The sequence below is a fragment of the Colletotrichum fioriniae genome, assembly GCF_027942845.1.
Source record: "Colletotrichum fioriniae strain IMI 355084 chromosome Unknown scaffold_9, whole genome shotgun sequence".
NCBI lineage: Eukaryota > Fungi > Ascomycota > Sordariomycetes > Glomerellales > Glomerellaceae > Colletotrichum > Colletotrichum fioriniae.
In genome coordinates this window covers 1516737-1530397 of record NW_027076845.1, presented here as the reverse complement: position 1 = coordinate 1530397, position 13661 = coordinate 1516737, and the positions used below count along the sequence as shown (strand labels likewise).

The 13661-nt window shown below is 53.7% G+C and overlaps 3 protein-coding genes across 3 annotated transcripts; all 3 read left to right on the top strand.

The window, feature by feature from the left end:
- Positions 1-1308: 1308 nt before the first annotated feature.
- Positions 1309-3531, top strand: N0V96_007862 (uncharacterized protein; the record flags this gene model as incomplete). Its single annotated transcript, XM_053196490.2, has 1 exon — positions 1309-3531. One exon carries the CDS (start codon positions 1309-1311, stop codon positions 3529-3531), a length of 2223 nt encoding a protein of 740 aa, XP_053046141.2.
- Positions 3532-7450: 3919 nt separating this feature from the next.
- Positions 7451-8718, top strand: HEK2 (RNA binding protein, heterogenous nuclear RNP-K like protein; the record flags this gene model as incomplete). The annotated part of the gene is made up of 3 exons (XM_053196489.2): positions 7451-7859; positions 7916-8526; positions 8581-8718. The coding sequence occupies 3 exons, from the start codon at positions 7451-7453 to the stop codon at positions 8716-8718; spliced, it is 1158 nt and encodes a 385-aa protein (XP_053046140.2).
- Positions 8719-10292: 1574 nt separating this feature from the next.
- Positions 10293-11712, top strand: HUT1 (UDP-galactose transporter; the record flags this gene model as incomplete). Its single annotated transcript, XM_053196488.1, has 3 exons — positions 10293-10525; positions 10619-11412; positions 11480-11712. 3 exons carry the CDS (start codon positions 10293-10295, stop codon positions 11710-11712), a joined length of 1260 nt encoding a protein of 419 aa, XP_053046139.1.
- Between the last annotated feature and the right edge of the window lie 1949 nt (positions 11713-13661).

Sequence of the window (13661 nt, the reverse complement as noted above, 5' to 3'; positions counted from 1 at the left end):
CCTCTCGCGTCTCTCGAATCTCTCGCGTTAGGTGGACGTGTCGTGCGCCTTTCGGGTACTCTCGCAAAGGTCTGGTTCATACCACCAAAAGGTCCTTCAACTTGTCGTCGCGGCGGTCTGGCATCTCGGTTTCGGGGTCGTGCAACATCGTCTGAAAGGACCATCCGTGATGGCTTCCCCTTGGTTGCTGAGCGGAAGCTGGCGCTTTGTGTAAACCATGGCGAAGTCGTCAAGCGAGGGAAGGGCTGCGTTCGCAATGTCAAGTGACACTTGGGGCATAGCGATGCCAGCGTTCGCGACGACATGATGAGCGATCGCAAAGGAGTCGGCACTGGGGCTGAAGCTTGTTGATGATGGAGCGACGGACACTCTTAACCCCTGGCCTCGAAATTTCAGGAGCTCAGTTGGAGTTTTCTGCGCCAGACCCCCACGTAATCGGCGTGGTCTAAGCTCCGTGCCGACCTCTGACAGCGCCACCCGAATGCCAGGGGACCGTCATATGGAATTGTGTCGTGGTGTGTCGCCTGCTGATCTTGAACTTTCACATCGATCTTTCCATTATTTGAACCAACTGCCAATTGACAATCGAAGATCAGGTTTGAATTAAATAATGCATAGATATAAACACATATTTTTCTTATTGCAGAACCATCATAAGAAGCGTTGGCACCTAGTGTGCATTATAGCCAATAACAAAGTCTGAAGAATAGAGATCGATTCCACGTCAACCAGATCACTTTCGGACACTACCTTGTGACGACTTAAAATTTTACCTATATGAGAGAAGAAGTCAGGTATTCTCCATACTCTGTAACAAGAGCATTCCGTGCTGTAGGGCTGGTTGGCCCAAAGAACGGACTCGCCGTGCATGTCTTGGTCAAGTCTTGACCAAGGATCTGGTAGCAGTAGCTGTGGCTGTGGCGCTCTGCAAGGAAGTACCCGAGCCTTTTAGGCCCTGTCACCTTCTGATGTTCCCCCCAATCCCGCACTTGAGAAGTTCAGCTCAAATCATCCGCCCAGTCGATCCCGGCCCCGTGGAACCTCCCTTGGCCTCTCAGCCCCATTGACCGGTGCCTCTTGCCGAGCGGGCGATCCCCTATTTGATTAACCTGGTCCTAACAGGTCACCTATCCCGTCCCAATCTACGGATACGGATAAACCTCCTTTGTCTCTTTCATCGTCACCCGCTCAACATCAGCATCTGCCTTTCCTCTTCTCATCCTCGGATCTCAAGTCCTGTGAGGACACGATCCCATCATCAACTTGGGTCAGAAAGCATGTGTATCCAGAGGTGACGAAGCCGACGCAATGAGTGCCGATCTCTTGGACCTCGACAGCTTTTATCAGAGCCCTCCGTCACAACAAAACCAACCGGGGGGCCAACAAGGCCAATTACAACCGCAACGCCCGCAGCAAGTAACGGCATCGTCGACAGACCTCTTTGACTTTGCCTCCTTTACCAGCAACATCAACAGCGTCAGCAGCAAGCCCGCGGCGACAACCGCTCCGGCTCAGCAAACCGTACCATGGCCTAGTTTTGAGCCGCAGCAACCAAGTGGTGCTGCCGGTGGAGGCAGCAACAGCAGCAACAGCGGTGGATGGGGTGATTTCGGCGCTTTCTCATCAGGCTTCACCTCCTCATCGACCTCAAGCCAGCAGCCGAAGCAGAATCTGCAGAATGTCGAGGACGATGATGGATGGGGTGACTTCGAGGTTGCGGAACCCACGCCCACCCAGCGCTCGTTCGTGATGCCCCCGCAGACGAATAAGGCAAGGTCATCACCGCCGCCTAGGAACCGTATCGCGCGCGCCTCGACGTTTGATCTCATGACCAACAACCTCGTTAACGTCGTCGATATGCCCTATGGCTCAGGCCTGTCGCCCATACCTAGTCCCGGCCTCCCGTCGCCGAACCAGCAACCCGGGGCCACCTTAGGATCTTCATGGCAGCAGACAAACCGACAACCTAGTCCGGGATTATCATGGCAGACTGCGAGCACCAAACCGGCAGGCAGTCCAGTGTTCTCGTCTCAGACGTCCTCGGCCAAGCCGCAACCGAGCCCTGGATTCTCTAGTCATATGTACGGGATTCAGAAGAAGCCGAGTCCGAAGCCAGCTAAACAGTCGGATCCTAACATTCTCTTTGATGCTGAAGAGTTCGAGCTTCAGGGAGACAACGATGACGATGACGATGACGAATTTGGAGACTTTGAGACTGTTCAGACCCCCTTCCCCGGCGCGGACATGAGCCCGACCCTGGACTCAAGGCCGCCAACCCAACGACAGCCACCGCCGCAGCCTGCACAGCAGCAACCGCCTTCCATGGACCTCCTCTCTCTCAACGACGACTTCGCTCCGGTTTCGCAGCCTCCACCAAAGAGGCCTCAGCTCTCTTCCTTGAATCTCAACGCGCCCACATCACCGTACCCCCAGGCCCCCAAGTCGCCCTCCTTCCAGGAACGTAACCCCTTTCCAGGGCTCGGTCTCACCACGCCCACTTATGGCGATTTCAAGAAGGAGGAAAAGAAGGATGAGAAGCTAGAGTCGCCTACGCCCGTCACAGCCTGGCCAGCTTTCGGACAGACCTCGCCCACAAAGCCGTCCGCCGCTAAGAAGCCTTCCGCTACCACCAATCTTCAAAAGACGCAGGAGGAGGACGAGTGGCCAGACTTTGAGGATTTCCCCGACGACGAGCCTTCTGCGATTGATTCTTCTAGGCCCCCGGAGAGCTGGGATTGGGACGCGGTCGACGGTGTCAAGTCGTCCACTCCAGCTCCGGCCTCTAAATCCAGCACCACTAGCACCGCCAAGAAAGCGACCCCTAAATCCAAGAAAGATGCATCACCAGCAGCACCCTCAGATATCCCGGACGATGCCCCGCCGCCCATCAACATTCCCCCTCCCTCCGTCATCCTCTCCATTTTCCCGCAGTTACTCGACCTTGCAAACTCGTCACTCTTCAAGCCCACATCTCAGCTAGCGGCGCCCATCCGGAAACGCATCCTCGAAGACCCGAGTACGGTGGTCTTCCTCCGCGGCTATCTCCTCCTCGCCACCGTCGCCGCCCGCATCATCGCGGGCCGCAAACTCCGCTGGCACCGCGACAAGTTCTTGTCCCAGGGCATGGCCATCTCCGCGGCCGGCGCAAAGGGCATGAAGCTTGCGGGCGTGGATAAAGCGCAGTCCGCGCGCGAGGACCGCGAGGCGGCGGACGTGGTCGGCGTGTGGAGGGAGCACGTCGGCAGGCTCCGGTCCGCCGTCGCGGCGGCCAACTCCACCGCTGGCGCCAAGAACCCGCGGGACCAGCTCCGCGTGCCCGAGCTCAACGAGACGATTCCCGTCTCGACGGCCAAGGTTGTGCCCACTGCGCCCAAGCCGTGCGTCATCTGCGGTCTGAAGCGCGACGAGCGGGTGAGTAAGGTGGACCATGAGGTCGAGGACAGCTTTGGGGAGTGGTGGGTTGAGCATTGGGGTCACAGAGCCTGCAAGAACTTTTGGGTTGAGCACGAGAAGCAGCTGCGGCAAAGATGAAGGGAGACAGAGGAAGGGGGAAAAGGTTGTAGTGGCGGATGGGGTTTACCTCGCATCTTGTATATAATTGCACTGCACATACATGATACCTCGAGTGCTTCATTTACATCGATTGGGCGGCTAGGTCTTTTTTTCTTCTTCCAAATAACAAGGGCATCTAGTTTGATTCTACTCAACCGACGATAACGTGATTCTTCCTTCGCGTGATTGCATAGATGAAATATACCATAGACGCATTGTGAAGTGTCTCCTGCCCAGATGCGTTTGACGTGCCATAAAGTATAACAATGCTAGCTTGCTTGATTACTACCGTGGCAGGTCATGATTTTTCGCCTTGTGTAGGCGGCCCGGCGCTTGCTAAGTTCCACAGATATTAAGGTATCCCATGCGCTCTTGCGGTGGCTTGCGATTGAGTATTTCTACAGGTGAAGCTTTACTGGCAAGAGCTTTGGGCATAAAGGCATGTCGAACTGAAGACGCGTAAAATCGGCTTGACTTATCTTTGCGGCAGGGGGAAAACCCTCAGAGGAAGGCCAGGCGAGGAGTTGCGGGATACGATCCTGACCGAAATTCTGTAGCGGCTCCGTCGGTGAGCCAACCGTGCATACTGCCTTTACCTAGGCAAGGTAGCTCAGATTGAGCTGTATCTTATCAAAGAGCAAGGAAGAGGTACAATGCAGTAATGTTTAGTGAATGGGATGAGAGGGCTACTCTTGGATTTGTCGACGGTACGATCTACCCCGCTGTTGAGCTGCCTCGGTTGGCCAATCCGGAGTGCTGAAGGTGCAAAGTCTTCAGAAACTGTCCATTGGCATCGCGGCTCTGAGAGCTAGGGTCTCAACAGCGACGGATGGCCGGACACTAGTCAAATGTCGGCAACGGCATCGTATGGTGACCGGTTAGCGGGGAGGCTGGCATTGAACGAATAGCAGGGCGTGATTGCTTTTTCCCGTGCAGTCCGGGTAGCAAAGTGTGTGGCTTCGAGTTACACCAGATAAAGAGCTCTGTTTCTGTCGCAGGAAAGCCGAGAAACTTGACAGATGGGTATACAAATGCTGGATGTCATGTACTTTGTATGAGCTGAGTCAATGCGGCGCAAGCGCAAACTCCAATGGGATTTCTGACATGCCATTTTGACAGATGGACGGCGTTTTGAGACCGGGACGAGTGGGAGGCTGGATCTGTCGGTACCGTTTCGCTAAAGTATCGGCCGCACTAGCCGGCCGCTCGCTCGGCGTGTAGGCAAGGAAAAGATGGCGGGGAGCCAAGCAATCAAAGTCATTTGTACCCGCGCTGGATCACCGTTGACGCACACTGCAGCGCCGCAGCGTGGTGATGGGTGGAGCAGCAAAGTTCCCTTGTTGATCGGGGCGTTCCCGTTCCATGCTGGAGGAGTCGAGGTTTTGGGGAATTGGTCAGCTCCTGGAGCTTGGGACGCTTGATGCGCAGCGGCTCGAGCCTGCGACAGCTCTGAGGAACTTATCTGTCACTGAGGTGCAGACTGCGATTGCGATCCAAGCGAGACGAGTGATGGCCACAAGAGCCGTCTGGTCGCATGTCGTGTGTCGCAAGTCGGGCAACATATGCCAAGTTGGATTGGACACCTGTTCGATCTGAAAGCTCGCCAGCGTAAGGTCCGATGCGGCCGGGTCAGGCACCACTGGCACCAGATCCCAGGTAGGCTAGCAATGCGCATTACGTTGAAAGATTCAACCCTGGAATGGGAGACGATTCGAGACGGTCGGGAATGCTTCTTCCCTGTCGTGTGCCCTGGCGGGGATCAGTCCGAGGGAGAACTACAACACTATGTAAGGGTACTGACATGTAGGTACTCCAAGAGGCCGCCTGAACGAGGGCCTCGAGCCAAAGTTTGCACCCCACCATTGATGAGGTGTAAGTGGTGTGGGAAATAGAGGAAGAGATAGATGGATAGGTCTGTCGAGGCTCGTGTGCTGAGGGAGGCATCGCAGTCCTTGTGCGTATGGCGTGCCTGTGATGGTGGGCAATACCTAGGCGAAAGATTGAGACAGTCGAGGGATTTGGGAGGGTCTCCTCCATCTTCCATCATTACCTCACACCTCATCTTGCCGCACGTCCAAAGTCGCATCCGTGAGTACCAGGGAAGACGGAAAATGGCAATGAGGTGGGAGGGAGGGTGGGTGTTTCCAGCTTCTTGAAGCCCGCCCGGACAGGGAACTTGAAGGTTGAGCGAGTGCCCCTCGAAAGGAAGGAGCCCAAGTGCTAGGTAAGGTAGGTAGGTAAGTAAGCTCCATGTGGCGTGGAGGGGTCCCGTCCAAGGTGAAGTACCTACATACCTCACCTGCCATACCTCAAGATGTACAGGCACGATACTACTTGAGAAGCATGTGCAGGAGGGGCGGGATACTTGCTGTGACGATGGCCCTAGCGTTGCGACATGTATTGCTACGGCCAACTTCCGCGGATCAGGTACACGTGATCCATTGTTGCAGGGTGGGGCCATGAGTAGCCAGCGTTGAGGTCTGGATGCGCTTTCCTCTATTCACTGTCGTACCTTCCCGGTCTTCCTGCCCACTCAAGCCCCTCACAGATCAGTCCCTTCCATCTTCCAGCGACGAGCTCCCCCAATTCTTTCCACAGCACACCTACCTACCTTACCTTGCTTTACGCGACCCATTCTCGACCACTTCCGCTCAAGTATCCGTAAGGTACCTTCCACCTCTTGCACCACAACTTCCATTACACCCGACCACAGCTTAGGTACCTTACACAACCACCACCACCAGAGACCTTCAACAGCCAGACCGGGTACACCTGTCTTGCTACTCCAACTCACATTATCGTAAGTACCTTCTACCTTTGCTTTTCCCAGCCCATCCAGAAAAGAAGGAGTTTGAAAAAAAATACTGAGGCGCACTTTCCCTCCCATCGCTCTCACACACTCACATTTACCTACCGACTTTTTCTCCTCCCATTTTCCACTCCCACTCTTCTTTTCCTTCACCTCACTTCTCCACGACCGACCTCACTTCTCTCTCCCGGCCCCCAACTCTTCACCTCTTCCACCTCTTCACCTCACCAACTCTTCCAAAAAAAATTCCTCTCACGACCGCCTCTTCAACTCTTCCACTCCCACTCTCAACCTCTCGCCAACACCCGAGCGCCTCTACCTCTCTCCCGTCTACTCCTCTACCCCTCCATCTCTCAACTTTCCCGATCCACCACCCACTTCAATCCACCACCTCATCCTCCCCGCCACCCACTACGCAACTACACACCCGTCACCGCAAACGAGCTGCACCAAAGCACTCCAATCTACCAACCTCTACAGACCGAAGCTTTCGCTATACGGTTTCAATTCACTAACGTCCTGCTTTATTGCTTGACAGCTGAATTTCTACAAGTTTCACGCTTCAACGTCAGCGCCATCACTTGCAGCCAGTGCCTTCCTGATTAAAAGTTCAGGAAAAATATCACAGTAAGTTGCACCACACAAAACTACCTTACCACCCCGCGCCATCATTACCCCCACTTTGTATGTGCAAGAGCTCCTGGCGTCAATCCGCCCACCATATCAAGATGGGTCAGGGTCAGGCACAGGTGACCCTGAAAACAGTCACGCTCTATATGGTATAAAAAATCCTACTACCACAGTTGCGTGCTACGGTCACGGTTTGGAGGTAGTGTCGATTCTTCTGTTCACCTTTACGCGTCTTTGGGTGGGGAAGTCGATGCGCTTGCCCTGGACTATCGGGAAAACCACAACTTCTACAAAATCTGGATTCTCACTCTCCCTTGCCCTTCACTCTTTCTTCCCACTACACCACTTCCTTTTTCACCCAATTTTGGGCAACCTGTTGGATTGTTGTACTAATTGCGCTTTTTTGTTTAGAATTCCTTTTCGAATCAATTTCCCCAAGCACCTTTCGAATTGCTCAAAATGTCCACCACTCAGGATAACATTGCTGCCAACGGCAACGATCTCGTCGGCTCCCTCGACCAGTTGAAGCTCGATGATGGCGAGACCCGTCTTGGCCCTGACGGAGAGCCTGCGCCCCGCACCGACGAGGAGTACGCCGGCTCTCAGCTAACTCTGAGAGCCATCGTTTCTTCCAAGGAGGCCGGTGTCATCATTGGAAAGGCTGGCAAGAATGTCGCCGAGCTTCGCGACGAGACTGGCGTCAAGGCTGGTGTCAGCAAGGTCGTCCAAGGCGTTCACGATCGCGTTCTCACCATCACCGGCGGCTGCCAGGCCATATCTGAGGCCTATGCGATTGTCGCGCGCGCTCTTCTCGAGGGCGCTCCCGCCATGGGCATGGGAGGTGTTGTCTCCAACACTGGCACTCATCGTAAGTCTATCTCATGTGGTGCGCCAAGAAGAGCATCGCTAACATTGTGACCTCAGCCATCAAGCTTCTGATTTCCCACAACCAGATGGGTACCATCATCGGCCGCCAAGGTCTTAAGATTAAGCACATCCAGGATGTGTCGGGCGTTCGCATGGTCGCCCAGAAGGAGATGCTGCCCCAGTCGACTGAGCGCATCGTTGAGGTCCAGGGCACACCCGAGGGCATCAAGGGTGCTATTTGGGAGATTTGCAAGTGTCTTGTCGACGATTGGCAGAGAGGTACTGGTACCGTCCTCTACAACCCGGTCGTTCGCACCCAGCCTGGCACAACCTCTACCATCAGTGGCACTTCCAACAGCTACTCTTCCGGTGGCGGTCGCGCCTCAGAGTATTCTGCCCCCCGCGTCATGCGCACTGGAAACGGTGCCGACTTCAGCACCACTACCAACAACGGCGGCAGTGGTGGCAGTGGCGGTCGTCCTTACGGCCGTCGTTCCGACTCTGACGCTGCGTCCCGAGGCCCTCCCACCCACGACGAGAATGGCGAGGAGCTTCAGACTCAGAACATCAGCATCCCTGCTGACATGGTCGGTTGCATCATTGGCCGTGCTGGAAGCAAGATTTCCGAGATTCGCAAAACCTCCGGTGCCCGCATCTCGATCGCCAAGGTATGACACCTCTTCACCATAAAAGCCCATGTCCCAGATAACTAATTTGTATAGGCTCCCCACGACGAAAGTGGCGAACGCATGTTCACCATCATGGGTACCGCCAAGGCTAACGAGTCTGCCCTTTTCCTGCTCTACGAGAACCTTGAGGCGGAGAAGATGCGCCGCCAGACGGCCAACTCTCCCGAGTAAAAAAGCGTTTTCAGAATCGTCCCTTTTCAGTTCGTCATCCGGCCTCAGGAGCTGGTACTTGCAGACAATGGCCGCAAGGCTCAATATCTGAGATGAGAAGTGTCTTACTTCAGCACATCATCTCCGGGACGCGACAAACACTTTTCTCAATTGCTTTGTTTTCTTCGACTTTCGAATATCTGGGCCAAGGATCCCCAGACACGCGCACAAGTATGGTCGCCGGGGTGGGACCACAACAACTTTCACTTTCCGTCTTCTTGAACGCTTTGAGTTGCTTTTTGGGAGGATGGTCCTCCGGTCTACGTTTGGGCAGGCATCAGAGGTCCCTAGGTCTACGGACCGGGATTGTATTCAGCCTTTCCAAACCGAACATACGGCACGACTTATGATTACCTCATGCGGATACCTCTTTGAAGCAGAGTTGCTTGCTTCATAAACATTAGTAATGAAAATCGGCCAGCAACTCTACACCCGACCCTGTTTACCCATCCCCAACCCGCCACGATTTCTCACTGGACCGAAGATATCCTCAGCGGCCTGTGTTTTCAGCCGCTTTTTGGGCTACGGAACTCTTTACGCTCTTGGTATTGACTTCCGATGCCAGGAGGATTCTAGATAGTACACCCAACCCATAGCTAGGCGAATTAACACTTTTGAGCAAGGCCGCTCATAAAACTCTTGTCTCGTTGCCATTGATGTGTCTTCAAAAGCCGTCTTGAACGTAGTCGGAAGAATGGTCTACTGGAGATTATGGCATTCACTCCTCTGGTGTCCAATTATTGGAAACGGTAAAGGCGAAGCGACAGAATCCATGCTGTTCTTGTCTCTATCAACTGGGGTGCCCTCAAACGTAGCTGATTAATTTCCAAAGACGTTCACTCAAGGCATAGGCTGAGAAGGACGGTTGGAAGGTGTCGAAGGTCTTCCAGGATGAATTTGCGATCATGATGTGATTGGCCAATGTCAAGCGGGGTTTTGGGGACAAGTGTTTGTAATGCCGATCCGGAGAGGAGACACCGGGCTGGGCTGATTCCTGATAAGGTTAGGGCGGCGGCAAGCAAGCAGTGGAGGGGAGGGACCCTGAAGAGGCTTGGGCGGAAAGGGTGCAGCGTGGTTTGCGTGGGTTGTGTGGTTCGGGGGGCACCTGGGGGGTAAGATGCAACGGGTAAGCTGTCCACCTTATTTTTATTTTGGGATGAAGCCAACCTGTCATTTGCCCAGCTGCTCCTTCGACGTTGACTGTCTGCATTCGCTTGTCTCTGTGTCCACATCTCCATCTCGGGTGTCTATCCTGCTGCTGCTCAAGCTCGAGGATTCGTAGCACTTTCGTTCTCTTCAACATATATCTTTTTCCTTTCAAGTTTGCATTGTTAGAAGCCTCGCATCCAGTCGTTGTCGGTCCCTTGCAGTGTTTCGTTTCTCCGCCCCTTTAGCTGCGCGCGCCCATCGTCCACGCTCAACGGGTATCGAGTCGCGCAACCATACTCGAGCTTCCTTTTCCCGTCTTTCGACAACAATTTTTCGCAACCCGACGTGCCAATTGAGTCCCGGCGAAAAACAGACGAAGCGACGCAATGGCGCGCTCGAAGCAGGCCACCCCTATTCGTCGACAGACATCGTCCGAATACTTTAGCAAAGCGGACACCCTCAAGCGGACGCCCAGCAACAGCAATGGAGCCGTAACTTCTGTGAATGCGAAGGAGGCCAACGGCAAGGTTGTCGCTACACCTGCATCTGCGGTTGTCGAGGCAAAGGAGGCCGGCGCCCTCCAAATCCTGATTGCTGTAGGCGGTATCTACGCCTCCTTGTACGTCCTGGGCCATTTCTTAACTCCCCTAGTCCTATGTCCTCCTCGAATTCCTCTTCGCCCGGCGCATCGCTGACAATATACCTCGCGCAGTCTGACATGGGCCTACCTCCAGGAGAAGCTTACGACGACGCCCTACGGCCCGACGTCCAAGCCCGAAGTCTTCAAGTACCCCGTCTTCCTCAACACGATCCAGTCCCTCTTCGCCGCGTCGACGGGCCTTCTCTACCTCTGGTTCTCCTCCCGCAACGCCGCCTCCCTCCCGCCCGTCTTCCCCTCGCGCGGCATCGTCATGCCCCTCGCCCTCGTCGCCGTCACCTCCTCCCTCGCCTCACCCTTTGGCTACGCCTCCCTGGCGCACATTGACTACATCACCTTCTTGCTCGCAAAGTCCTGCAAGCTAGTGCCCGTCATGCTCCTCCACACGACGCTCTTTGGCAAGCGCTACCCGCTGTACAAGTACCTCGTCGTCGCGGGCGTCACGGCCGGCGTCGCCGTCTTTACGCTGCACTCGGGCAGCAAGAAGAAGAAGTCCGTCGTCAACCCGGACGCCAATATGCCCTGGGGCATGCTCCTCCTCAGCATTAACCTGCTCTTTGACGGCCTCACCAACAGCACCCAGGACTACATCTTCAGCACCTTCAAGGGGTACACTGGTCCGCAGATGATGTGCGCCAACAACCTCATGAGCACGGCCGTCACGCTGGGCTACCTCGTGCTCAGCCCCTGGCTCGTACACACCGGTCTCGGCGAGTACCTCGGCATGGACGTCGCCGGCAGCGCGGGCGAGCTGACGGCCGCGCTGGGTTTCATGGCGCGGTACCCCGCCGTGTGGTGGGATGTCCTCGGCTTCGCTGCGTGTGGCGCCGTCGGCCAGGTCTTTATCTGTATGTGTTGTTCTCTTCCTCTCTACTCTTGTTACAACTCTACTAACACTGCGTTTCTTCTTCCTAGTCTACACCCTCTCCACCTTTTCTTCGGTCCTCCTCGTCACCGTCACAGTCACCCGCAAGATGGTCACCATGGCCCTCTCCGTCTTCGCCTTTGGTCACAGCCTCACGAGCATGCAGTGGGCTGGCGTCTCCCTCGTCTTTGGCGCCATTGGCGCCGAGGCCCAGATTGCGACCAAGGAGAAAAGGGCCAAGGAAGCTGCGAAGCGCGCGGCGGCTGCTGGGAAGACGCAGTAAAAGGAAATGGTGCAAGGAAAGTTCTTCCAAGGTTGTTTGGCTTTGTATTAGACACCCTTGTTTTAAAAGGACTCTTGACTACGCGGCAGCAACTCCTTCTTTTTCTTCAACGTATACTGTTTTATACTTTGTTATTGGTCTTCGGACCCCCCCTCCCTTCTTGGTCAAGACATTTTCCTCATCCTCTTCGAGATATCCCAAAACCCCATTAGTCCTATGGTAGACAACACAAAGGCCACACTTATCTCTTTCTCCAGGGGGGCCCAAACAAGAACAATAGCACCACCACCCCTCCTCCCTCTCAAGCCTGTAAATAGCACACACATCGTACAAAAAGACTTCCAAGAGTGAAGCCTCAAAGTCGGGGGCCGGCGTTTGGTTGGCGTTTCGTTTTCCTAGTATAGAATCATATAAAGATACAGACATACAGAGTATACACCAAAGATCTGAGAACTTGATATATATATATATATACGAGATTACTTCTTCCCCTTTCGATACCGAGCATGATGAATATTGATGTAACCGCCTCGCTTCCAACATCTCAACCTCTTTGTTTGTCTCTAGACTTACAAATTAAGATTATGTCTCTCTCTTTTCTACAGCAAAAGTGGGGGTGGGGGGTAGGCAATGGATATATACATGTATATGTGATGCTTGAGCAGGTCGGGAGATGGCAAGGGCCCTTCTCACCGGTAGTCCCCGGAAGCAAATGCTCCTCTCCTCTGAGAAGTTGTCAGCTCGAATCTGCCACAAACAGACAGCCAAACAGATGGAAAAATGTCTCATCAAATGATCTTTATGCTATAACAATAAAACTTGATCCCCCAGTCTCTTCGGGAGAAAACAGACAAGACAACCACCACCTGATCTGCTTTCCTTCGCTTATGATATTCCCACATTTTCCATCTCACTGACTTCTCTGTGATTTAGAGCTTTCACTCCTCCGACCTGACCTGAACTGAACTCCTTCATATACACAAATCCCGCAGGATTAGAAGAAGATGTGTTTCTGACACACACACTACGCTGAGACTACGGGAGGCTAAATAGAAGCCTGACGATGATGTATGGGCTATTTGGAACTCTGTAGAGAGAGTGTTGAACGACAGACGAGTCCAACGCTTGACAGATGCAGACGAGAGTGCAAGTTTATACATATTGCCAACACCGCTCTGAGCATCGTCTTTGAACATTACTTTGTACAGTCCCGCGATACCACGGAGGGGATAACAAGGACGTGAGCTTGTTACCGTACACTTATTACGCTGGCGTGGACCGCGTATCACTTATGCATAGCATCACATATACATGGGAACAATCAAAAAGCACTTGATAATGCATACGTAGTATGGCTCTTCGTTTTTTACAATTCATCTACCTCGCTCCCTCTCCACCCCATCCATGCATGCAGTTATGGTATCCTCGTCTCATCCTCTCCTACTTTCCTTTGGACTCCATATGCGTTGCGGTAGACTCATCCGTAGATGGACCGCATTGAAAGGAAAAGAAAAAAAAAAGAAAACCCAAACCTCAAACACAAGAAAATAGCATGGTGACTTTGTGAGTTTTCCTCACAGCCGTTCCCTCTTTCCAAGTGAACCGGCCCCTGTTAGGAAAGTACCTCATGAGGCAAAAGCCTGTACCCAAATCCCTTCCAACTCCCTCGTCCAAAGTGGGCACGCCAGTAAACGATTGCAAGAAAGATGGCCGATCCCGGTGGTCCTTGACTGTCCATGTCCAAGCGATGAGAGACGTGTCTCCCATCTTTTCCGTTTCAATATTTGCGTTACGAGAACGCAATTCTAAATTACACATTTTGGTTTATGGTTGTAGGGTACTTTTTCCGCAAACTGTTTACGTGACGAAAACTTATGTTTCGCCACTCGCTGCGCTCTGGAAAAAAAAGGCTTCAAAACGACAAAAGAGACGCCAACTCAACGTGGGTG